The 26,153-nt window shown below is 44.2% G+C and overlaps 2 protein-coding genes across 3 annotated transcripts in view; one reads left to right on the forward strand and one right to left on the reverse strand.

The window, feature by feature from the left end:
• Positions 1–1,905: 1,905 nt before the first annotated feature.
• Positions 1,906–24,309, reverse strand: IFT57 (intraflagellar transport 57). The gene is made up of 11 exons (XM_029578472.1): positions 24,155–24,309; positions 21,931–22,093; positions 19,277–19,395; positions 17,631–17,721; positions 17,357–17,428; positions 16,623–16,745; positions 8,159–8,230; positions 7,497–7,628; positions 6,746–6,808; positions 6,073–6,139; positions 1,906–2,566 (listed from the first exon to the last, which is right to left on the reverse strand). Exons 1-11 carry the CDS (start codon positions 24,307–24,309, stop codon positions 2,388–2,390), a joined length of 1,236 nt encoding a protein of 411 aa, XP_029434332.1. The 3' UTR covers positions 1,906–2,387.
• Positions 24,305–26,153, forward strand: part of HHLA2 (HERV-H LTR-associating 2) — a 65,869-nt gene continuing 64,020 nt past the window's right edge. For both annotated transcript variants that reach the window (XM_029578473.1, XM_029578474.1), the window contains exon 1: positions 24,305–24,943. The gene's annotated coding sequence lies outside the window, so the exon portion shown is untranslated. The remainder of the gene's footprint in view (positions 24,944–26,153) is intronic.

A 26,153-nucleotide genomic window follows, 5' to 3' on the forward strand; every position in this document is an offset into this window, starting at 1 on the left:
GTTAACAGCTCTCGGAAGGCTTGTTTAAAAAGCCAAGTTTTCATGCCCTTTTTAAATAAATTTGATATCTGCTTCTAATCGTAATTCCTGTGAAATAAAATTCCATAGTTGGGGTCCAGCAATAGAGTTCTTTCTCTTACATTATTTAGATGGGCAATTTTAGGGGAAGGAATTGGCAACATCCCTGTTCCAGTTGATCTAGTGATTCTAGAAGGGATGTGGAAATGAAGTTAGCCATTCAGTTTTTTCATTGTACAGGGTTTTGTGAATTAGGGACAAGATTTTATGCAGGGTCTTGATATTCTCAGTTTTATTCTCCCTTCCTTCCTAATAATCCCTAGCATTCTATTTGCTTTCTTGGCTGCTGCTGCACACCAAGCAAAAGATTTTGATGGGCTATATTTTGAGATGCTCTTTCCTCAGTGCAACACTTCGCCCTTGCCCACATTAAATTTTAATTTGCCATTTGCATGCCCAGTCTCCCAGTTTTGCTAGGTCCTCTTGCAATTTCTCACAATCCTCTTGTGACTTAACAACTTCGAACAATTTTGTGTCATCAGCAAATTTGATCACCTCACTGGTTCCCATTTCCAGGTTGTTTGTTAAAAAGCAGTGATCCCTAAGGCACCCCCACTATTCACCTTTTTCCATTGAGAAAGATTACATTTTAGACCTACTCTCTGTTTTAACCAGTTCCCATGGTTATTTATCAGTTCAGTTTCTTAAACAGAGCAACAGTGAATGAGTAAAGCCCAGCAATGTCAGGCCAACCCAGTACATGTAGGAGGTATCTCTCTGCAAGACTTGCTACCTTCGTTTGTGCACAAGGTTTTAACTGCTTTTATTCTCACACAGGCCGATACAGAATGGTGCGCTCAGCTGCACGCACTGTTTAGCCCCCTTTTGGCTGGGCGTTTTAGACACGCTATTATTACCCCTTATGCTGTAAGGGGTATTGGCACACGGAAAACGCGCTGCCAGCCACCCCACAGCTAATAGCGCTTATCACATACAAATGCATATTGATGAGCCTATTAGTTATTACCCCGGAATACTGAAAGTAAAATGTGTAGCCAAGCCGTACATTTTACACTCAGAAATTAATGCCTGCCCAAGGACAGGTGTTAATCTTAGAAAGCACTGGGAAAGTGTACAAAAAAAAGCAGAAAACTGCTTTTCTGTACATCCTCCAACTTTATCATAGCAATATTAAGTCTGAGGCAAAAAAAAAAGTCTTCCCGCAGGTCGGCGGGTTAAAAAACACTCAATTTTGCTAGTGTCCATTTCCGAACCTGTGGCTGTCAGTGGGTTCGAAAACAGACACCGGTAAAGTTAAGTGTTCGTTGTCAGACCCATTGACAGTCGCCGATGCTTCCGCTAATAAGGAGGCGCTAGGGACGCGCTGAGTAGTCTAGAGGCAATAAGGACACTGCCCCTGATTCCACAGTGCAGAGGAAATGCCGTATTCCTCATTATTTAATGATTTGAGGATAATGATCAGATCTACTTCATGATGCCTGCAACACAACATCGATAAAACCTTCCTTTTCTGCTGCTAAAAACACCCAGAGCTCTTGAAGAGATGCTTGTTCAGGGCTGCAGTGTTGCAGCTGATAAAAAATTTTAAGTTACTCAGTTGCTTTTAGAATTCCTTTGGTGCTGATACAGCCTTAAGGACCAAGAAGGGTAGATAGGATCTGAATTTTAATATATATATCCTTTACAAGAATGCTACCAGCTTCCTAGTGACCAGTGCCCCCTTCGGACCCGACATCACAGAATCGCCTGCCTGGATGCAGAAGGAGCTGGCTGTAATCTTCATGAATTTGTGCCTCTAAAAAAAACTTACTACTGAAAATATAGAACCAGTTTCTCTCTTTAGAAAGTCACTGAACAATATTGAGAAACAGCCACTTCATTTTTTTTTAATGGATGTTCTAAGGTGGATTAGTATTGATTAAATGGAAGCACAAAGGATTTGTAGACCTTAGAATAAGAAATTCAGTATGCTGTAATACAGAAAACGCAACAGTCATAGTGCAGCATAAAGGGTAATATACAAACACTTCGTAAGCACTGCTTAAACAGTAAAGGAAGCAAAAAATAGTTACTATGATTTTAAATCAAAATTTCTACTGTGGAAATCAGTTTTAAAACTGCTCTGCTAAATTACTATGCTGAAATCACATTAACCCACAACAATTTATATAAAATGCATTTATTAAAATTGTAATTTTCAAACAAAACTGCCATTCAATCCAAATATGACAAGACAAACAACAATGTAACAGTACAAACTGATCAATATTGGTCTATATACAAACATCATCTTAAAATTTAAATAGTTTGAATTCATCAAATCTCCACAACCAATTCTAAAAGCCTTCTTAATAAGCACCAATAGTGGACTCAGGAAGGATCGTGGCATGCATATCTCTGGTCATGTTGGATTTCTCTTTCAGTTTTGACTGCAGCAATGTGTGCTCCACTACACCAATCCGAATGTCCATCTGAACAGTTTCTTGCTTTAGTTTCGTTAAGGCCTGTTTAATCTTCACCAAAGGAGCTATGGAAAACACAAACACAAGAAAATTGGTTCTTACCTCCTAATTTTTGTTCCTGGAATACCACAGATCAGTCCAGATAGGTGGGTTTTGCATTCCTACCAGCAGATGGAGGCAGAGAACAAAAACTTTGAGGCACTGCTACATGAGTGCCACCCACAGTCCCTCAGTATTCACATCTACCCAAGCCAAGACTAGCTACCATTCCCCTATACCAGGGCAAACTAAGAAAGAACCCAAGGTTGGATTCCAATCAACTGGAGAGTACCAAACTCCAGCACTAACTGCTAAACTCAATAAAACTTTACTGTTTCAACTGGAAGAAACTCTCCAAAATGAAGCAGATAAGTACCAGGAAAATCTTTCAGCAGAAATACCAGGTGGGTCTCTCCCATTGCAGGAACGAAAATTAGCAGGCAAGAACCAATTTTCCTTTCCTGAACATACCCAGCTCAGTCCAGACAAGTGGGATGTACCAAAGACTTGCTCTCAACACACTTTCACCGAAAGTCGTATTCGCTGGTGCCCGAACATCTAACCAGTAATGCTTGGTAAAAGTATGAAGCGAGAACCCCACCGTAACCCTACATGTCTCCCCCAAGAGATACCAACTGACACTCTGCCCAAGAGGCCACTTGTGCTCTAGTGGAATGAGCTTTAAGACCAGTTGGTATAGCATGACCCTTACAAATATAAGCCAAACAAACAGCCTCTTTGAACCAATGGGCCAAAGTCTCTTTCGATGCTTTCTCCCCGCCACCGAACACAAAGAGAGAGTCTTATCTCCTAAAGGAATATTGACCTTCAAATAATGCAACAGGGCACATAAGATACGCCATACTGGGTCAGACCAAGGGTCGTCCAAGCTCAGCATCTTGTTTCCAACTGTGACCAATCCAAGTCACAAGTACCTGGCAAGTACCCAAGCATTAGATAGATCACAAATTACTATTGCTTATTAGTTACCATCATAGCCGTTTATGGATTTATCCTCTAGGAACATTCTAGAAGATGGAGATCTCTACCATCCGCAGAATCACGAGACCTCTCTAGAAACCCTGGTAATTCAACTCTGCTTCACATGGAAGGCAGGAACGACTTTCAGCAAAAAAAGAAGGCACTGTACACAAGGACACTTTATCAACAAATACATAAGAAGGGGTCATGGTGAGACAGAGCCTGAAGCTCCAAGATTTGCCTGGCTGAACAAATTGCCACCACACAAACTGTTCAACGAAAGGTCCTTCAAAGAGACTCTTTCCAAAAGCTCAAAGGGGGCCTCACAGAAGACTCGCAACACTAAGTTAAGTTTCTAGTTTGGACACGCTTTTCAAATCTGAGGTCTCACATGCTTCACCCCCTTCAGGAAACAGATGACAGCGGGATGAGAGGCTAACTACTTGCCCCACAGCTTACTCCTGAGACAACCCAAGGCAGAAACCTGGACCCACAGCAAACTATAAGCCAAACCCTTGGACAAGCCCTGCTGCAGAAAGGACAAAATATGCAGAACAGACGCCACTAAAGGATCCAGCCACTGCTGAACACACCAGGTCTCAAAGCCCTGACATAAGTCATGGAAGTAAAAGAGCATTGAGCCTGGAGAAGGTTAGAAACAACTGGCTTAGAATATCCTTTCATGTGCAGTCATCGCCTCTCAAAAGCCAAGCCGCAAGACAAGTGATTCTCTCGATCCGAAAGTGGGACCTTGCCACAGCAACCCCTGCAGATGAGCCAGCCAAAGAGGTCTGTCTACTGCCAGATCCACGGATGCAGCCACTCTGGCGCCACCAGAATCACTGAACCTGGATGCACCTTAGCACTCGCCCTATGAGTGGCCACGGAGGAAATACATACAGAAGGATCCCCATCAGCACGGGCACACTAGAGCATCTAGTCCTACCACACAGACTACCCTTCTGTGAGTGAAGAATCTTGTCATCTTTGCCTTGGCTTGCGTCACCATGAGACCCAGCTGAGGAACCACCCCATCTGTGATTTCTAGGCTGCTGGGGACAGCTCCCACTCTCCAGGATCCAGTTTTCTGCTTAGGAAATCTGCCTCATGTTATCTACTCCTTCTACATGGGAGGCCGCAATGCCCTTGCAGTGACGGCCCGCCCACACAAACAGCAGCTGAGCTTTCCGAGCATGGTGTGACTGTTCCTCCTTGGCAGTTGATGTACGTCACAGTCATCGCTTTGTCCAGAAACACTAGAACCATTTGACCCTGGACAGAAACGTTTCTAGGACCCTCCGCACCGCTCTCCTCTCCAGACGATTGATGGAGCAGGCCTTCTCCACCACTGACCAGAGGCCCTGGACTGAACAACCCCGGCACAGTGCAACTTCAACAACCTGTCCACTGACAGACAGACCCTGCCCGTCAGGGTATTGAAGCAGGCTCCTGGGTACTCCAGAGATTGCGATAGAATCAGGTGGCTCTTTGCCACATTGATCACTCATGCCAAAGAGCTTAGGCTATTCATCACTCGCTGCACCAAACGAGCGCACTCCTCTTCCGTCTTCACCCAGATGAGCCAATCATCAAGGTATGGGTAGACCACAATCCCTTCTCCTCAAGGCTGCTACTACCACCACCATCACCTTGGTGAAGGTTAGAGGAGCCATGGCCAGCCCAAAACTGGAAATGCTGACCTAGCACTTTGAACCGCAGGAACGTCCGATTGTCTTTTTGAATGGGAATATGCCGATAAGCCTCCGTGAGAGCCAAAGACACCAGGAACTCTCCTCTGCGGACTGCAACAATTACTGTGTGCAGTATCTCTATCCGAAAGCACAGCACCTGTGAGCCTAGGTTCACCTTTTGCAGACCCAAGATAAGACGGAAGGTGCCCTCCTTTTTTGGAACCACAAGATAGATGGATTACCTTCCCTTTCCCTGCTCACTCAACAGCATGAACTATAACCGTTGTAGAGTCCTCTCTACAGCCTCTTGTTTGTTTCAAGAAGAGCAGTGGGATTCCAGAAAGGCAGCCCTGAGCGGCCGAGAAAATTCTATGGCGAAACCATCTACCACCTCTAGCACCCACCAGTCCGAGGTAATCTTTACCTACTCCTCGTAAAAACTGGACAACCTGCCCCCCCTACCACCACCAGTGAGGCGGGGGCGATCGTGGCTTCATTGTCATAGTTTACTTCCTCCTGTCCCCTGACCGGAGTGACCTCTGGAGGACCTGCCTACCATCTGGAAGTGGCAATTTCAATTTAGCTGACACAACTGCATTGGTGGGGCCACTCAACTGCTGGATTAGAGAGAGAAATGAGATTTAACATCCTAATGGTGGGAGATGTGGGTTCAGATCCCTCAGCTAGTTTGGTCTATTCCTCCCTCAGTTCTCTGCGGCTGAGGGAGGAAGGGAAAGCAGCTGTGGCTTTGCCAGCAGACCCAGAGCCCACCTGGGCATGCCATGAAGAGGGAGGGGGGAGTTTGAAGGAGGAATGGAAAGAATAAGCAAGCTTCTCGCTCATAGGCTGCATTTACTTACCCCCATCTGTCATACTGCTCCCCTTTTCTTCCATTTCCTGCTTTACTTTTTCCAGTTCTTCTGTAATCTAAATATAAAATTGTGAGATTTTGCAAAGTGCTGCAGGTCCGTGATTACAGTAACCAAATCACAAAATGCCCTAGAAGCAGGAAAATGCTTGGTTCCAAATTTGATGCTAGAACTGCAAAGGTCAGTTTTATTTCTTAATTATTTTCATAGGGTAGAAATTCTCCTTTCCATGTTGTACAAAAGACAAGTCCCTTTCTAATATTTTAGAGGACTTCCCTCTACATATAATCACACACAGACATTCACTGGTATCTGCATCAGCCGATGGGCTGCTGAACAGGGATTCACTGCAGGCCTTGGCAATTGACTATCTGAATCTAAATCAGGGGTACGCAAATTATGTCTTCATGGACCCCTAAAATAACCCAATAAATGTGCAGGAGGAGTTTCCATGCTCACCGCATGCAACCTCTGTGCCTTCCCCCCAAAAAGTTAGCTTCTTGGCAAGGAGGAGAGATTTCAGTATTTAGAAATGATTAGTTACCAAGATTATCATGTACAGCAATGAATCCAAATGGGAAAAAATATCCTTTTAGTGAAATTTCTTGGATCTACTATCTAGACTAGAAAGGGTTAAGCTGAGGAATAAGTGCATATATTCTACCTCTGACAAAACTCGGGTTCTGTCTGTGACTCCTCCGCTTGCTTGCTGGTAGCGCTCTCTTGCCTGCAACAGAACAACATTAAGGAAAATAAAAGTATTTATTTGCTAGTCTTCTAGCACCGTAGGTGGGTTTTCTTTGTTTTTGACGGGGATGCCTCTGGCAGAAGCAGCTTGTGCTAACCCATTGTTGGTGTTTTTAACAGTTGCAAATGGACATTCTAGACTTCACAACCTAAGTTATCTCAAATTAATTCTGTTATCTTAAAAAGAAAATACATACAAAAACCAATTCTGAAAAAGTAATGTGCCTTCCCTGTACGTACCAGGATCAGTCCAGACGGTGGGTTATGTCCCCCGTCCAGCAGATGGAGGCAGACAAAGCCTCGGAGGGTGCTGTCATTAACTAGAGCACCCTCTGTAAATCCCCAGTATCTCTCTGACTCCAGCAGATAGGAGTAGGTGAAGGGGAAAAGTAGTAAGGAAACTGACCAGCGCTTCTCAAAGCAACTAGGAGTGGTGAGCTTTAATTTGGCCAAAGGGGGAAAAAAACGGTTAACCTCTATTAATAAGACATAATGGAGAGATTTTCATTTGCCAAAAAAGAAGCTAAATTTAAAGTGACACTTAAAAGGATTTTTGGAAAGCTATTTCTTCTTTGCTTTCTTTTTGGCGCACATTTCTCTTTGCACAGAAGGGTTGAACATTAATTCTTGCAGGAAGAGGGCCTTCCTGTAGGGGTGCCCTGCGTTACCTCACTCAGTTGAGCATGGGCAGCTCGGTATTCCTGGACCAAGTGTTCCAGCTGATTGTTAATGTACTTCTCCCGGCTGCCAACCTTCTCCAGAGTCTTGCTGATTTCATTCTGCAGTTTGTCAAGATAGCCCTAGACATCAATTTGGAACAATGTGTGGAAAAAAAAAAAGTCAAAGTACACCAACGTGCACAATCTTATAGCAATTATTGTAAATGCAAAAGTAACTGATACCCATAGTCTGAGGAGGATTTAACGAGTGAGCATAACTACAGAACAGGACATGACAAAATATTGCAGGTATGATGCAGTTTCCAAGTGTAGACTGAGATAATGGTAGTTGGATCCCAGTGGCATATAAAATAACATCAGGTAAAACTGATAGCACTTGCAGCCACTTCACATTCAGATAAGGTATAGTAATTTTATAATGTGAACACTAAACTATATTAAAAGGTATGCATCTTTCACACTGTTCTTTTTTTTTTTTTTTTTTTGTTAGATCAATCTCAAAGCCTCCTTATGTCTCTTGCTTCAGAGCCACAGCAAAAGCAACTCCAGGTGTAGCGCTAGTTTATACATTTGGGAACTTTCGAGCCAGCTCCCCTAATTGCAGAAAAGAAGTTCAGAGGGCAGGTTTTTCTCTACATGTACAATTTTACCTTTGTCTCCTTTAGTGAAGATTCAATCCCTTCTTTATGCTGGTGCATTTGGTCCACGTGAATTCTCCAGTCCTTTTAAGAAAAGGAAATAGTGTAATACAAACTAGACGCTACCTTTCTGCTCCCAACCCCTTCTCATGCCTGTCTCGTTCCATCCTTCAATCTCTCCCTCACTGGAATGGAAATTAAAAAAAAAAAAAGGGGGGGATTCCCAGTACATAGCCAGATGGGTTCAGAACCACTGGGCTATGCACCTCTACCAGGAGATGTAGCAAACTGATGTCACAGTATATACACTACTGCAGTGACATCAGCTTGCCAGTATTTTCCGCCTCCAGCAGAGGGTGGAAGTGCATTTCCCTACTGGGGATTGCTTTAGATTTTGGAAGGAGAAATAAAGGAAAAACAATATTAATTCACCCTGCTCTCCTGCAGTGATACCAATTGGTCCCTCCCCCACTTGTGATTTCCATTGTCCCTCAGATGAGTGCCTTGGTCCGGTAGCTGGTTTTTCAGCCGGCGTGGACTTAGCTGCTTGGACACCTGAAAGGCAGTGGGTGCGGGGAAACAGAGCGTGGCAGTGACTGCATTTGCCCTCTCCCCACACAGCCAGGAAAGGCTGAGCTCAGGTAAGATTTAAAAATAGTAATATAGATCTAATATAAATACAGAGTCTCATAAGGAGAATTTGTGTAGGGCTTCCTCCTTAACCCGGTTGTCTGTGCTCGGCTCGCTGTTCCGATATTTGTCTTGATCCGAGGGAGGTTTATGCTACATGGGTAGCCGGCGGGGTTGAGCAGCCTTATCTGCTAGATTCCACTCTGAGGCTTTTCTCCTGTGCGCTACGTGGTAGACCGTGGCAGTGTTTTGTGCGCTTTGCCTGTGTGTTCGGCTGCCCTCTTCAGGAGCATCAGTTTAGGCAGTGCATCTATTTGTGCATCCAGTTTTTGGACACTTAGGGCTGGATTTTTCAAAATGCACTAAATATCGCATGCGATAGAAAAAGGGGCGTGTTTTATGGTAATAGGCAGTTTATCGCAATTTGCACTAATACCTATACAAAATGAGAGAACTTTTTCGCACTTTGAAAGAAGTGCCACAATTGTATTTCCTACATACAGCCACTGGGGGGACCATGTTGAGTAGTTTTAAGGTCCTGGAGAGCCAGCCTAGCTATCAGGGTGGGAGAGAGAGAGACTAGAAATAATGCCCTCACACTAGATAGAGATATAAATACCTATGGAAGGCCCACCTAGTTACTGGAGGTGAGGTTTAGCTATTAGTGTAGGGGTTAGGGGCCACTGACATTCAAAGTGAGACGTACGAACAGAACAGTGCTCTCTTGTGAAGATTTGATAACCTTCGGAGTGAGGAAACTCACTCAAAGATGAGATTTGTGCAATGTTCTCTCAACCTAGCTTGATAACAGCAGGAGTTACGCAAAATAGGCTTGGCGCACGCAGGAGGGTTTTTAAAGGGTTATGCGCGTAAGCCTTTGAAAATCTACCCCTTGGGTTTTGGTCGCCTAAAATTGGACAATTTTTAGACACAATTTTTGGATGTGTATAAAAAAAAAAAAGGCTCCTGTAGCTAAGAAATCTAAGCACCTTTGCCTATGTGCTGCCTGTCCTATTCGGGCATCTCAGTCTGGTGTACCCTCTAACTTGTGCCAGTGGTGTGTGGAGGCTCAGGGAGATTTCTCTTCCTCTGATTTACTAAACCTGGTTCTTCCTAGCCTGAGGAGGGCCTGGGTAAAGACATGTCAGGAGAAATGCCTGATCTGGGAACTCCTTTAACTGGTTCATCAGCTGGGGAAGGTATTGCAGTGGGCGCAGCCCAGGTGCCTCCCGGTTTGGATCCTTCTACTCAAGCAAAGGCAGAATTTAAGGGTTGCAATCCTTTCTTCAGGTACAGTCCTCGGCCCAATCTTGCTAGAGCAGAGCTGCAGCCTTTTACTGCTGTTAAGCGCCGGAATACACCTAGATCAGCAGTAGGACTTCCTGATGGGATCGGCCTCGTCCTCCAGATCCCTGACTCCCTGGAGGATGGGGAAATTACTTCAGGACTGGAACCGTATAGGACTAGGTTGCTGTTCTTTCACAGAGATAAGCTGCTACCTCTGATTTCCCAGACTTTGAAAATGCTGGAAGATATGGAGTCAAATTCCAATTCTGAGCCAGCAAAAAATCCCATTTTGGTTTCCTTGCGTAAAGCCTTTTGTCTTTTTTTCCCTGTCATGGAAGCCAGTCAAGAATTGATTGATCTTGAGTAAAGTGCCCTGGAGGCTAATTTCAAAAGGGGGTCAGGTTTTAGAAGGGCTGTACCCCGTGGATGGAGTGGTGAGAGCATTTGTTTTCCCAATGGTGAACAAACTTGTTTGTGCAGTCTCCAAATGGATGGACTATCCCCATAGAGGGAGGAGCAGCCTTGAAGGATGTTCATGATAGGAGGATTGAGACCATCCTTAAGCATTTGAAGCAGTGGCAATGTTAGATAGCTTCTTGTTCCCTGGTGGCTCGCTCTTGTTTACATCTCCCTCAGTAGGTCAATGACTCTGGAGTGAATTTGAGGGCAGTTATGGAGCCAGCAGCCACCTTTTTGGCATAGGCAGACTGCAATTTGGTCCACACTTTGGCCAGAGGGGTGGCTTCGATTAATAGAAGCCTGGCGTCAGTTATGGCTGAGAAATTGATCTGCCGATGCAACCTCTAAGGCTAACCTTATGAAACTGCCCTTTGAAGGCTCACTCTTATTTGGAAGAGAGTTGAAGAAAATAGCCAGTAAGTGGGGCGAGGCCCTGGGTCTCCAGTTGCCGAAGGATAAGTGGACACCGCACTCCTTTACCAGGAGAGATCATGCGGGGGGATCCAGGTTTTGTCCCTACAGAGGAGTGACCTTCCAGAGGACTCGTCCTTTTGTCCTAGACAGCCCAGATGGGGCGTAGGCTCGGGGGGGGGGGAGAACCTCCCAATGAAGATTTGCTGACCAATTCCCAGCGACAGGAGATAGGGGAGGAATGCTTTTTTTTTTTTATTAGTGATGGGTCGAGATCACATGGGATCAGTGGGTCCTGGAGGTGATACGAGAAGGATACATACTATCGTTTCACAGTGTTCCTCGGGGTGTGTTTATGATGTCTCCCTGCAAAAGAAGCAGGCACTGGAGTCTACTCTGTCAAGGCTCCTCAGTCTGAGGGCTGTGGTTCCAGTACCCACATCTCAAGAAAATACAGGACAATATTTCATTTATTTTGTTTTGCCCAAGAAGGAAGGCACCTTTCATCCCATTGTGGATTTCAAAAGGGATCAACTGCCATTTTCAGGTGACTCATTTTCACATGGAAACTTTGGATTCATTGATAATGGCCATATGCAGTCTGGGGAATTTCTGACATCCTTGGATCTGTCAGAGGCGTACCTCCATATTTGAACAGCAATGTTTTCTGTGTTTTGCAGTGTTCTGGTCTGGCCACCGCATTCAGAACTTTTTCCAAGGTTATGGTGGTGGCAGAGTTGAGAGAGGATGGGATTCTAGTTTATCTGTATTTGGATGACTGGCTGATTCAGGCCCAGTCTATGGAGGAAAGCAGACTGGTGACCTGCAAGGTGATTTCGCTATTGCAAGAGCTCGGTTGGGTGGTGAACCTAGTCGAGCAGTCTTCAGCTATCTCAGCCACTGGAGTATCTGGGTGTTCGGTTTGACATGAGGCAGGGCAAAGTCTTATTGCCAGAAGCTTGTATTCAGAAGCTGATAATGTAGGTGCATCTTAGTGAACACAATATATACCCAACAAATGTGGGTCTAGCTATAGGTACTCTGTTTGATGGCAGCAACCCTGGAAGTGGTGCCATAGGTGAGGGCACACATGCGTCCTCTTCAGTCCTCCCTGTCTCAGACCCAAAGACTCAGGACTACTCACTTCGGCTCCACCTGTCAATAGAAGTCTGCTCTCACCTCCAGTGGTGGTTGCAGGCAGATCATCTGGAAAAGGGGGTTTCCCTAACATCACTGAACTGGTTGGTACTCATGACAGATGCAAGCTTCCAGGGTTGGGAAGCTCACTGTCAGGAACTATCAGCGCAAGGGCACCGGAATTTAGAAGAGTCTCTCTGGAACATCCATTGGGTGGAAGCCTGGGCGGTCTGATTGGCATGCCTGTGGTTCAGCAATTCAGGTAATATCTGACAACGCAGCCACGGTGGCTTACATCAATTGACAGGGAGGAACAAAGAGCCAGAAAGTGTCATAGGAAATAGACCAGCTTATGGAATGGGCAGAGGTGCATCTACAGATCTCAGCTTCACACATTGCAGGAAGAGAATGTAAGAGCAGACTTTCTCAGCAGGGAGAGTCTGGACCCAGGAGAAGGGATGTTGTTGGACAAGGTATTTCAGCTGATAGTGGATCACTTTGGCCTTCCGTTCCTAGACCTGCTGGCAACTTCTTGCAATGCAATTGTTCCTCAATTCTTCAGTTACAGGAGAGAGCCAAAGTCCTTGGGTATCAATGCTCTTGTGCAGGTCTGGCTGGAGGACAAGCTGCTGTATGCCTTTGCTCCGTGGCCCATGCTGGGCAGAATAGTTTGGAGGACTGAAGGCCACAGGGAGATGGTAGTACTTTTGGTGGCACTGGATTGGCCCAGGAGACCATGGTATGCAGATCTGCGACGACTCCTGGTAGACTCCCCCCCCTTTGTCTTCCAGCACACATGAATCTGTTGCAGCAGGGACCCATCCTTCACAAAGATCTGACTCTGTTTGTCTTATGGTATGGCTGTTGAGAGGTCTTGCTTGTTGAAGCATGGATTTTCTACTGCAGTGATTGCCACCTTGCTATGAGCACCGAAATTCTCCACGTCCTTGGCCTATGTTTAGAGAGCTTTTAAGGCTTGGTGTGAGGACTGAGGGGTGTTGCCTTGTTCAGTTAGGATCCTGCTCATTTTGAAATGTTTGCAGGATAGGTTGAATAAAGGGTTGGCTCTTAATTCCTTGAAGGTGCAGATCGCGGCTCTTGCCTATTTCAGGGGTATGGTAAATCCTTATCTCATTCTGATGAGGCCCCTTTCTTGAGATGAGTGAAACATCTTCCTCCTCCCTTAGGGTTACCTGTACCCTTGTGGAATCTTAATCCTGTTTTGGACTTTTTTGTGGGTGCTATGTTTGACTGATGCGCTCACTTTCCTTGCGCTTAAACTGTTTCAGGTGGTGATATGTTCTGCCTGTCAAATTTCTGAGCTGCAGCCCTTGTCTTGGCTGGAACCATTCCTTCAGTTGATTGCAGGAGTGGTTCAACTGCATACTTTTCCTTCTTTCTTGCTTAAAGTGGACTCTATTTTCACTTGAATCAGTCTATTTCCTTGCTGTCTCTGGATAAGAAAAGAGATGCGGAGGAATATTGCCTGTTCCGTCCCTTGTATGGCAAGAGCCATGTCCTGAGGTATCTGGAGGTTTCTAAGCCTTTTCAAAAAGAGAAATCACCTGTTAGTCTTTCATGGTGGAGGTAAATAGGGTGAAGTGGCTTCACAGGCTACAATAGCTTGCTGGATTAAGGAGGTAATCACGGCCGTGTATGTGGCTGCTGACAAATCGTTGCATACTCATATAGGGCTCATGCCATTAGGGCGGAGGTTAGTTTGTCTCCTGTTGACATTTGCCAAGCTGCACTGTGGTCCTCCTTACTTTTCCAGGTATTATCCTCTGGATGTGCAGCCCCTGGAGAATGAGGCCTTTTGACTGGACAGCATGCAGCCTCCCACCCTTTTCGGGAGTGGCTCTGGTACATCCCCCTGGTCCTGAAACCTTCTATATGGTAAGAAATTAAATTACTATGTACTGATAATTTCCCTTTCCTTAATGTAGACAGATGGGTTCAGCTTCCCATCCTTGGCTGCTGTATGTTTGGTTATAATGGAACAAAGTCAGCATGGCTTTACCCAGGGCAAGTCTTGCCTCACAAATCTGCTTCACTTTTTTGAAGGAGTTAATAAACATGTGGATAAAGGTGAACCGGTAGATATAGTATACTTGGATTTTCAGAAGGCGTTTGACAAAGTTCCTCATGAGAGGCTTCTAGGAAAAGTAAAAAGTCATGGGATAGGAGGCGAGGTCCTTTTGTGGATTACAAACTGGCTAAAAGACAGGAAACAGAGAGTAGGATGAAATGGGCAATTTTCTCAGTGGAAGGGAGTGGACAGTGGAGTGCCTCAGGGATCTGTATTGGGACCCTTACTGTTCAATATATTTATAAATGATCTGGAAAGAAATACGACGAGTGAGAATCAAATTTGCAGATGACACAAAATTGTTCAGAGTAGTTAAATCACAAGCAGATTGTGATAAATTGCAGGAAGACCTTGTGAGACTGGAAAATTGGGCATCCAAATGGCAGATGAAATTTAATGTGGATAAGTGCAAGGTGATGCATATAGGGAAAAATAACCCATGCTATAATTACACAATGTTGGGTTCCATATTAGGTGCTACAACCCAAGAAAGAGATCTAGGTGTCATAGTGGATAACACATTGAAATCGTCTGTGCAGTGTGCTGCGGCAGTCAAAAAAGCAAACAATGTTGGGAATTATTAGAAAAGGAATGATGAATAAAACGGAAAATGTCATAATGCCTCTATCGCTCCATGGTGAGACCGCACCTTGAATACTGTGTACAATTCTGGTCGCCGCATCTCAAAAAAGATATAATTGCGATGGAGAAGGTACAGAGAAGGGCTATCAAAATGATAAGGGGAATGGAACAACTCCCCTATGAGGAAAGACTAAAGAGGTTAGGACTTTTCAGCTTGGAGAAGAGACGACTGAGGGGGGATATGATAGAGGTGTTTAAAATCATGAGAGGTCTAGAACGGGTAGATGTGAATCGGTTATTTACTCTTTCGGATAGTAGAAAGACTAGGGGGCACTCCATGAAGTTAGTTTTAAATGTGCCCCATGCTAATCGGAGAAAGTTCTTTTTTACTCAACGCACAATTAAACTCTGGAATTTGTTGCCAGAGAATGTGGTTCGTGCAGTTAGTATAGCTGTGTTTAAAAAAGGATTGGATAAGTTCTTGGAGGAGAAGTCCATTACCTGCTATTAAGTTCACTTAGAGAATAGCCACTGCCATTAGCAATGGTTACATGGAATAGACTTAGTTTTTGGGTACTTGCCAGGTTCTTATGGCCTGGATTGGCCACTGTTGGAAACAGGATGCTGGGCTTGATGGACCCTTGGTCTGACCCAGTATGGCATTTTCTTATGTTCTTATGTTCCTGCGTGACTACATGTTCCAGGGTTTACTGGTAAGTGTTGCTCAGGTCCCTAGCCAATTGTTAATGTATTTGTCTGAGCTAGGCTTTTCATGTTGACTGAAATGGTTATCTGTTTATAATCATGTTTTTTGCTAGTCTTGTCCACAGTTGCTTTTGAAGAGAATACTGACATGCTGATGTCACTCTAGTAGTTATACATATGGTGAAGTCAGTTTGCTCCATCTGCTGGTAGAGATTCACAACCCACTAGTCCTAAACCCATCTGTCTACAGTAAGGAAAGGGAAATTATCAGGTAAATAGTAATTTCTCTGTGCATAACCATCATGGACATTTTCAGGACATGCAGGGCAGTTGCTTCCCACATCAGATCACCCCAGCTATGAGTACTGGATCATAGCATTTGAAAATACTTACAGCCAGCTGCCCGTCACCTCCCTCGTCCCTGTTTTTCTTGACATTTGGCAGGTGTTCTCCCATGTGATAGACCCCCCCACCTACCAACTTTTGGCAAAATTGGCTCAGGGAGAGGGGCCCCTAATCTACACACACAGACCACTAACAGAAGTAAAATTCCACAATCAATCAGGAAAGCAGTGTTTGTGCAGGCAGTAAGAACACAATAGATCATTCCATAAAGATGGAACTACTCCTATACATTAGTCCTCATAACCCAGCTCTGATCTTAAATCGTAAGCCTCGGACGCATGTTCTGCCGTTTTAGATCAAGCGTCAAGCAGACTGGGGCAGAGATGGTGGCATAGCTAGACCCCACCAAACCACCTTGCAGAATATTGCATGTTACAAAATAGAGGATAAGGATAAGAATACCCTGGTAGATATCAAGACACTTCAAGAAAACCATTTCAACCTTGCACATTTGGAAGGAAACACTTTCTGCTGCTCTTCATTCCTCAAGCTATATTTCCTCCATCTTTCATCCCCTTATGAATCAATTTTGTTTTCTAGCTTCCTTCACAGCAAATTTGAAAACTGGATCGCCTGCATTTATTATAGTGTGGCCAGAACAAGTCTGCTCCACAAAATTGAGCAAGTGGAGGGAGGACGGTGAGCTACTACTCCATTTTGTTTTAACTGCCAATTAAAAATAGTTCTAGACTGTCTCGGACGACTGAAGCAGGGGTCAGGACAGAGTGTACACCGCAGCAAAGACACAAGTTGCAAGCACCAATGCCTTACCTTGTTATCGGTCCTAATTGTAACTTTCAGTTGAGGAAGTACACGCTCCACTTCCAGGTTCCATTCTGCTGCATCGGTTGTGGATTCTAAGATCTCTTCTGGTTTTGATGATTCATTCAAGTCCTAAATGAAAGTCAGAAAATTACAACTTCTGATATAAAACTTGACTCATAGGAACAGTCTGCAATGTTAACCATACCTGAAGAAAAATGCCACTAAGTCGGGCCAAAAAGTACAGCATGCATTTTTATGTACATGAAACACCTTGTCAGTGGGAGAGGGAGAACTGTGTGTGAATTTTTGCTGCCTCGGAGACTAAATTTCTTTCACTCCCATTTCCAACATAGCCTTTTAGTGTTGTTGCATAGGAAGGCTCTTCCAGCGCTGATCTAAGACTCCTAGATATGTTCAGTTAACAGGGCATGAGGGTCCCAAGCTCAACACCAAACCCTGGTCTTCCATGTGGACATAGTGCACAAAAAAAACAAACCCAAACATAAAAGGGGTATCATTTTTTTTTTCAGTTGTCCTCAGGCCACAATTATCCCTGCAGATTCTGAGCCAGAGTACTTTCAACTTGCAAACCCAATGCTGCTGAAACCACCATGGCAGGGAGTTTGTTGCAAGTGGCTTTGAGGATCAGGGCCCAGGATGATGCCTCCGCCAGAGCACAGACTGGAGTGTTCACTTAAAGATTAGCTACCTGAACATTTGCTGAATTTACCACAACTTACCAACTTAAGTGTCTGTGACTTTAAAACATTCAAATCAATAAGGTGGTCATCTTCATTGTCTGTGTCCTCTTCCTTAAAAATTGAAAAAAAAAAAAAAAAAACACCAAACATACTATTATAGCTATAGGAATCTCCTTGAAGTCTAGATTTTAAACATCCCACAGAAACTAGGGCAAGTGTAAGGTTTTCTTCCCAAATAATTTTAGCATTTTACATTCTGGTGTGGTCCTCTGACTGCAGCTTTCTCATGTTTCACTGTAACATGCATGCCTACCCGAATTTCATCCTCTATTTTATTTAGAGTCAACTCTGCATCATCTTCCAACACAGTCTCTTCTTCTAGCTCTTCTGATGGATATGTAGGCCTAAGGGATACAAATTAACACCGAAGGCTGATTTAGGAAAGGTCTCTCTATTGATACCCATAGGGAAACACCTGATACATCACTGGTTAAGACATGGAAGCATTAGCAGTTGTTTAATAAAATATACACATTTTCCTCCAATTCTGACAATCTGATTTGTTGTATTACAGCTAAGGCTTAGACTAGACCTTCAGGCATCATCACTGGCTGAAGGATTCATGTGACACATTCATGTTAACAGGTACCCAAAACTAAGTTGGCTCTCTAAGGTTTACATGAAATGTGATAAAAGTGATAGTGAGTTGATTTAAGTCAGTATAAACATGACTTAATATACACACTACAATCACAAAACAAAAAGGGTTACATACAACTTAAAATCATAACCCATGGTATAAAAAAAGATACTAAGTATGACCTTTTCAAATTGAATGCTTTATCTGAAAAAAAGACAATGCATAAATCTTAAATGAACAGGCCAGTAGCCTATAGTTCAAATGTGAAAGAAAAAAAAATTCCACAGCCTAAAAAATAGACTCAAGAAATCCACAACATGAACCAAAGCAAAAGCAAGTAACCCTATTAGATCCCAACAGACAATAAAAAAGTTCTTAAATAGTAAAAATGCATATCCTCCCTTTTCTGTCACTTCCTACCAACAATGAAGAAAGTTGCAAACCTGTTTAATGTGCCAATACCAGTGAAAGAGCAGCTAACTGCAGGCTCTGCAAGATACACAACCTCACAAAGACATTTGTCTGTTTTCTAAGTCTTACCAAAACCACCAGAGTCTGTAATGCTGATGAATATGCAACATAGTACAGCACTTGCACTAACAAGGCCAAGTGGAAAAGTAGCCCTCTGCTCCAGTCTATTTGTCAACTGCAAATGGGACAAAATTACAGAAAAAAAGCATCTACCCCTCACCTATATAATCACCTGAGGCTGGCAAGCATATTAACTACCAATAACAGTGACCGCCTACAGAGACAACATCCTAAAACGTTCCAGGTACCGACTGGTCTAAAAGCTCCAGCCATCATCATCTTCAGGGCTCAGTGTGGCCTACCAGATGACTGTAGGAATAATCATAAAATCTGTGTCTCTGCATATGACCTATGGAGATACCATGTTATGGAGGCAGTGCATGCAGATTTCTCTCATGCATATTCATTGTAAATATCTTGAAATCTGACTGCCTGGGGGTCCTCCAGGACAGGTTTGGAAACTACTCCTAGCTAGTTCCTTTCCTGTCACAACACAGTGTCTCAATGGGTGGGCCACATGTAAGTGGTAATACTTCAATGTCTATCAGAGCTGAAATCACAAACATTGTCAATCCGACTGGAGCAAGAGAAGAAGACCAACCTTCAAACAGGACTGGTGCATTTGGGACAATGGGAAGTAGGCAAGAGAAAAGAGGAATATGAGCCCTTCAAGTTTGCAAGCAAAAGATCCTCAGCCACCTGCCCCTGCTCTCAATTTCTAACACACTTTTTCCTTTGTTCTGCCAGTTTACACTGAAGCAAGATTCACTGAGATTTGGGACCATTACCTCTTCCAGCTGAAACAGATAGATTTCAGGGCTTCTTCTGCTAAACAATCGAGTACATAGCACACTTGTTCTCCGTGCCCTGCTTTTAGCTTGGAAGGAGGAAAATCCACAGAATTCCCCTGAGGCAAAAAGTAAGTTCAGTTACTTTCTGTATACCAAAACACATTACTGTGGTGGTCAAATTTGTGACAGGTGGCCAGAAGAGAGCCATTAAAACACCAGAACCACACCAGAAAATGAATCACTACAAATAAGGCTGTAGCTGACAGCTTGCTCATATAAATAACACTTTACTATTTTATATTAAGTAAAAGCCCCATTAACTAAACCAAAATGATACAGTTTTAAACTCCATGTTACCCCACTCCATCTTTACCATCAGTTTAATGGGGGACTACTGGAGCAATGCCTTCTATACCTCTTACAGAGTAGGGAGAGGATGAAGACAGCTTCTTCTATAGTGGGAATTCTCTGCTGGAAAAGCTTTGTCTAACTATGTCTTAATTCAAGAAGTACTTCTTACTTAAAAACTCACCTGTTAATTTTGGCATAAGAGAAAACTGAGCAAACAATTTTAATACATGTGTTCTACATTTATGAATTATTTTGTCTAGCCTACAGGCAGATACAGTCAAAATCGTGGGGGAGCACCCACTCTCCTGTGTGCGTGATTTCAGAAAAAAATATTCAAATGAGGGCCTGCGGTAAAAAGGCGCTAGGGACACTAGTGGGTCCCTAGCGCCTCTTTCTGGACAGGAGCAGCGGCTGTTAGCGGGTTTGACAGCCGACGCTCAATTTTGCCGGTGTCTGTTCTCATACCCGCTGACAGCCACGGGTTCGGAAACCGGACGCTGGCAAAATTGAGCATCTGGTTTTCAAGCCGTGGGCTGATTTTAAATTTTTTGTTTTTAATTTTTAACTTTTGGGACCTCCGACTTAATATCGCCATGATATTAAATCGGAGGGTGTACAGAAAAGCAGTTTTCTGTACACTTTCCCAGTGCCAAGAGAAATTAACGCCTACCTTTGGGTAGGCGCTAATTTCTGAAAGTAAAATGTGCGGCTTGGCTGCACATTTTACTTTCTGTATCGCGCAGGAATAACTAATAGGGCCATCAACATGCATTTGCATGTTGCAGGCGCTATTACCATGTTTCCCCGAATATAAGACAGCGTCTTACTTTCTTTTTACCCCCAAAAGTCCCACTATGTCTTACTTTCAGGGTATGTCTTATATTGGAAAAAAAACCTGAGTGTTCAAAAAAAAATTATTTTTAAATACCTGTCAGAGGGCCGCATGGGTCCAGGCGGCTGGCGGCAGGAGCCGGGTGGTCGCGTGTTAAATCTAGGCCGCGGGCGGGTGGGCGCTTGTTCCAGGCAGCGGGTGGACGCGCGTTAGTTCGAGACGGCCGGCTGGTGGTCGCGTGTTAAATCTAGGCCGGGTCGCACAGGCGCGCATTCATTCACTGCCGGTGGGGGCTGCCTCGGCAGCCCCCACCGGCAGTGAATGAATGCGCGCACAGGCCCACAGCGCCTGTGCGACCCCTGCGATTCGGCGCTGGGGGCTGCCGGTGGGGGCTGCGGCAGTGAATGAATTCATTCATCCAGGCGGAGGAGCCGGCTGCTTTCGCCGCTGCCGGCTGCTTTCGGCGCTCAAGGCAGTCACATGCCGTGACGTCACAGCATGTGACTGCCTTGAGCGCCGAAAGCAGCCGGCAGCGGCGAAAGCAGCCGGCTCCTCCGCCTGGATGAATGAATTCATTCACTGCCACAGCCCCCACCGGCAGCCCCCAGCGCCGAATCGCAGGGGTCGCACAGGCGCGCATTCATTCACTGCCGGTGGGGGCTGCCTCGGCAGCCCCCACCGGCAGTGAATGAATGCGCGCCTGTGCGACCCGGCCTAGATTTAACACGCCGCCGCCAGCCGGCCGTCTCGAACTAAGGCGCATCCACCCGCCCCCCCCCCGCCACCTGGAACAAGCGCCCACCCGCCCGCGGCCTAGATTTAACACGCGACCACCCGGCTCCCGCCGCCAGCCGCCTGGACCCACGTGGCCCTCAGACAGGTATTTAAAAATAATTTTTTTTGAAATGACAGGTACGTCTTACTTTCGGGGGATGTGTTACATTAGCCGACCCCCCTAAAATTCCCACTACGTCTTACTATCAGGGGTGTCTTACTATCGGGGAAACACGGTAGTTTCGTGGGGGTTGGATGCACGTTTTCAACGCGCTATTACCCCTTACTGAATAAGGGGTAAAGCTAGCACGTCAAACGCGGGTTAACAGTGCACTCCACCGGAGCCCACTGTACTGTATCAGCCTGCTAGTTGGCTGCCATACTTGTTTTGTTTTATGTATTTTATTGACTATATATGTAATGATTGATACCTACCATGAACACTGCATAAGTATGGGCTATACATTTTTTTAGATAAACAGATACAATTTAAACAATATAGGGCAACTACATTTTGGCTACAGAGCACACATTAGGTAGTGTTAGAGGGCACATGCCTAATATGTTTTGATGGCTAAACACATACCATTATGAAACAAGCACACAAAATAAGTAGCAGCATAGTGTTAATTAGCCTCTTTAAATATTGCCAGCTCCAATACAGTGCACAAAATGCAAATATCAGAACACTTACAAAGGACCGCAGCTCTGACAGGATGTTGGATATTGTGGCATTAGGGTCATCATACTCCTGTGGCTGTTCAAACTGATGTCCTGCTTTATTAATCAGCCAAGCAGCAAGAGTAGAAAACATGAAGAACTGCTCTCCTGGGTTTGTAGGTAAAGCAAAGTAATGTCTGTAAACACAATATAAAAAAGTGCTTTCTTTTGTGGAAAAAAGGGAAGTTTCTTGAACTCTAAAATAAAGACAATCCATTAACAGCATAGGTGTATGCTACACTTACTACAAAAGAAATGAATAGCTCTCAAAGGCCTTACTCTACCAGTACCCTTTTACTAATTTAGGGTGATAAGTATTGTTCCTCTTAGATGGGCTCCTGCATATAATTTATTTATTTAAAATCTTTTCTATACCATCGTAACGGTTTAGATGTAGGCACATAAATTAATGTAGGTGAGGGCGTACTATAGTACATTCTAACAGGTGTGCTGCTAAAGGTTCAGTTACAATATATCATTAAAGACAATTGTTTAGTGAAGTAGGTCATGACCAAATGTACCAAAAAGGTACTGTTTACAGGTAAAATTCACTATTCATAGTGTTACAATTATGTTTATAGTGATGTAGAGTTCATAGACCACTCTACTGTGCATTGTGTCCATTTAACCCACTATCTCCTTGTAGTGGGGACCCACTTTATTTTATATTTATTTATTTATTGTTTTTATATACCGACATTCGATTGAGATATCACATCGGTTTACATGTAACTAAAACAAATAAGGCATGACTTGCTTATTTTACATTATAACATGGTAACTGTTTGTAACATGGTAACAGGAGGGATGGAACAAGAGATTAAGCATGGTATTTGAGGAGAACGAACAATAGGCTGAACATGTGGCTAACTATGTAGCAAAATCTACTTATTTACAATGAAAGCAGGAAACTGCTAATGACTAGGAAAGCGATATTTACAGGGTTGCTCTAAAATTGTATAGCAGTGGTGCTGTAAGGTGAGGCAGGGAGAGGGAGGGGTTGTGGGAGGCTGTGGGAGGAGTTGCTTTCAGGGAGAGTTGTGTGTGGAGGGGGTGAGTTAAGTGTCAGGTGGGAAGGCTTTTTTGATTTGTTTTTTGAAGACTTGAGTGGAGGGTTCATTTCTGAGGGGGGGTGGGAGGGAGTGCCAGAGTGCGGGGCCTGCCACAGATATGGCAAGTTTGCAGGTTGATGAGCAGTTTGCTGTTTTAGAGTTTGGGACGGCTAGGAGTCCAGTGTTTGAGGATCTGAGGTTTCTGTGTGTGGAATGAGGGAGTATGACATTGTTTAGCCAAGTCATATCCTTGTTGTTTATTTTCTTATGGATGAGGGTGAGGGTTTTGTACTGAATTCTTTGTCTTACTGCTCCTATACTTAATCACAGATTAGATATGTTGTGATGTCTACCTGTTCATGGCTCAGTTTCCAATTAATGAAAACAAAAGTGTATGTTTTTATAATTTATTTAATACTTTTTTGGCATACAAAACACACACCCAAAACCAGCATGCTTCAAATGCATAATATACAAAAAAAAAAAGGTTATATTAAAAGGTATACAATTCCACACAAAAAGAAAGAACACCATTCCAGCTTTCAGGGCATAACAGGCAAAAAGGATGACCATAATACTGATGATATACTCCACCGATTTATTTTTGTATTTAAAAATGTCACCTTTAAAGTCAAAAAGCATTTTTTCTAGATCAGCAATGTTTTGGACTTGAGGCCATACCAGCCAGATTTACAAAAGAGGGCCCTGATGATTTACTTGTACATTACAAATCCTGATCCTCCTCTTTAATAGGCTGGGGCTTTTTTTTTTTTGTTTGTTTTTACTATAAACAGGAACTGCTCCTATTTAAAAATAGCTGGAGACCAATGATCTCAGTGCATAGTTGCTAAAAAATGAGTTGCATTAGATGGTAGTTTAAGCAGAGCCCAAAGCCATGACCTGAAATTATAGCAGCCCCGCCATGCTTCCCTGGAAGGCAGGGTTGCAGATTTGGGGCTTGTAACGAGAGATGTACCAAGCCTTTTCCCATAACACAAAATGGGAAAGGAAAAAAAAAAAACTTTCGTGAATCATCTTTAGGATTCAGTATCAATGAATAAAACAAGCACTAGCCCAAAAAATCACCATTTCCTTCCGCCCCTTCCATCTGTGCACCGGGGCTAGGAGAGCAAGGCCGGCCCTCACCTGCACAGCGCCTTCATGTTGTGCTTCCGCAGCACTTCCTGCTCGTAGTTCAGCAGCTTCAGTTTGTCCAGCAGGTCCTCCATTAGCACGAACATCTGGAAAGCGGCTCCAGGGCCGCGGTCCTCATCATCACCTCGCCGGCCGTCCTCCGCCATAGCGGCAGCGGCGCCGGCTCCTCCTGCAGCCAGTCTTCCGGTCTCTTCTCCACGGCTGCGCACAGGGCGCCTTCCGCTCCCGTTGCTACGGGAAACGCGTCTCCCTTGAGGGAAGCGTGGGGGCCTAGCAACGGCGACCGGGCCGCCCCCGACCAATTCCGAGGGCAGCTTATAGCTCCGAATCGCAAAGATCCCACCCCGAACGGGAGGGGAGGAGGGACCTCTGAGCGACGTTTCCTAACGATTCGATATTAAAGCGAGGAATATAAATTAAGACCGACGTTCACGAGCTTACGAAAGCCGCTACAACACCCACCATACGCCCCGACTGCTGTTGCACGCTTCAAAAAATACGAGCGGAAGTGGAAGTCTTCCGTGTTTCCGGGCGCAGAGGAGATACACAACCGCGACGCAGACGTCAGAATCAGAGACGCGAAGTAGCACATTGCGTTTCAAACCTCGCTATGGGCTAGCCCCACCCCCCTCCCTCCACTGAGCTCGCCTCTTTTCCCTTCCAATCAGAAGTAAAACAAAAATAAAATAAAGGCGGGGAGAAGGCGAGACCGGCGTTTTCAGAAGTTGCGGTGCTAATGCACGTGGATAAACAGAAGCAAAGGAAACAAACGAGCTGCAGGTATGGCGTGGCTGGGTTGTTGTAAGACTCCCTTCATATGTTTGTGATGAGCCTTGCCCCCGGCCTTATGAGTAAGTCACCGGTTGCTTGTGTTTGATTGTAACGCTGCGAGGGATTGTAAGGTGAAAAGATGTGAGGCGCTCGCCACAGCTTTTCCTTGCAGTCGCTCTCCGCTGCCTGGTTTTGTTTGAAGACTGCAGGTCGATATTTCCAGCTGTTGCGTCCCAGCCTGTGCTCCTTGGCTGTGAAAAACTGACTTTTGCATACCTCGAGCTGTGAAGGTAGTTTAATCTGTTGGCTTTCTGTTTATCGATGGTTTTTGTTTAAAAAAAAAAAAAAAAAAAAAGCAGCCCAGTGTTTATTTATTTTTATTTATTTAAAAGCTCTTCTATACCGTCGTTAAGTTAGATAACCATCACAACGGTTTACAGCAAGGCACGATAATGCATAAAGTAAGTGGTATAGATTACAATTAATCAGGTGCCATCATAGTTTGGGTTTGGGTTACAGCAATATAAACATATCTCTTCAAAGTAGTGGAACCAGGCTGCTGGCGCTAACTTTTAAAAAAGAAATAGAGCAGCTTTTAAACTAGAACAAAAGGGAAAGCTGACAGTCACTCAGCAGTGCTTGCTTCAGAGAAATGTATCCTTGAGGGATACTAATGAAACAGGAGAGTTAGGGCATCCCAACAGAGAGGTTCCATTAAAAGCAGGTTATTAACCCCATATGTACTAATCCAAGTTATATCGACCTGTTCATTGTAAGACATTTACTTGTCAATGTTATTGTTTAGAATGTAAACCGAATTGATCAGTAATTCTGTTATTGGAAAGTCGGTATATAAAAGTGCTAAATAAATTTATTTATTTTATTTATTTAAAATTTTTATATACCGGCATTCATGTTGCAAACACATCATGCCGGTTTACATATAACAGGGGTGTACAGTGAACAATTCAATAACCTATTTGTGTAGAAGGAAGCAGTTACAAATAACAAGGTAAAAGAACTGGGAGGAGAGAAGAAAAGGGAGAGAATAACATTAGGTATAGGTATTTACATTAGTAATAACATTTTTACATGTGGAAGTGGTAGAATCTGGCTGAATAGAATTAATCGGTGTCCGGGAAAGCTTTTTTAAACAGCCAGGTCTTAAGTCTCTTCCTGAAGGTTGGGAGGCTGGGCTCCTGTCTAAGGTCCGGTGGGA

The sequence above is a fragment of the Rhinatrema bivittatum genome, chromosome 15 (genome assembly GCF_901001135.1).
Source record: "Rhinatrema bivittatum chromosome 15, aRhiBiv1.1, whole genome shotgun sequence".
Taxonomy (NCBI): domain Eukaryota; kingdom Metazoa; phylum Chordata; class Amphibia; order Gymnophiona; family Rhinatrematidae; genus Rhinatrema; species Rhinatrema bivittatum.

Bases quoted from the DNA above. Each gene is read 5' to 3' on its own strand.
- IFT57 (XM_029578472.1), bottom strand. From the start codon at position 24,309: ATGGCGGAGGACGGCCGGCGAGGTGATGATGAGGACCGCGGCCCTGGA. The intron at 17,429-17,630 runs GTAGGCATGCAT...TCAATTTTTAAG, and splicing joins AAATAGAGGATGAAATTCGG to GAAGAGGACACAGACAATGA. The intron at 6,140-6,745 runs GTAGAATATATG...TTTTATATTTAG, and splicing joins GAACCCGAGTTTTGTCAGAG to ATTACAGAAGAACTGGAAAA.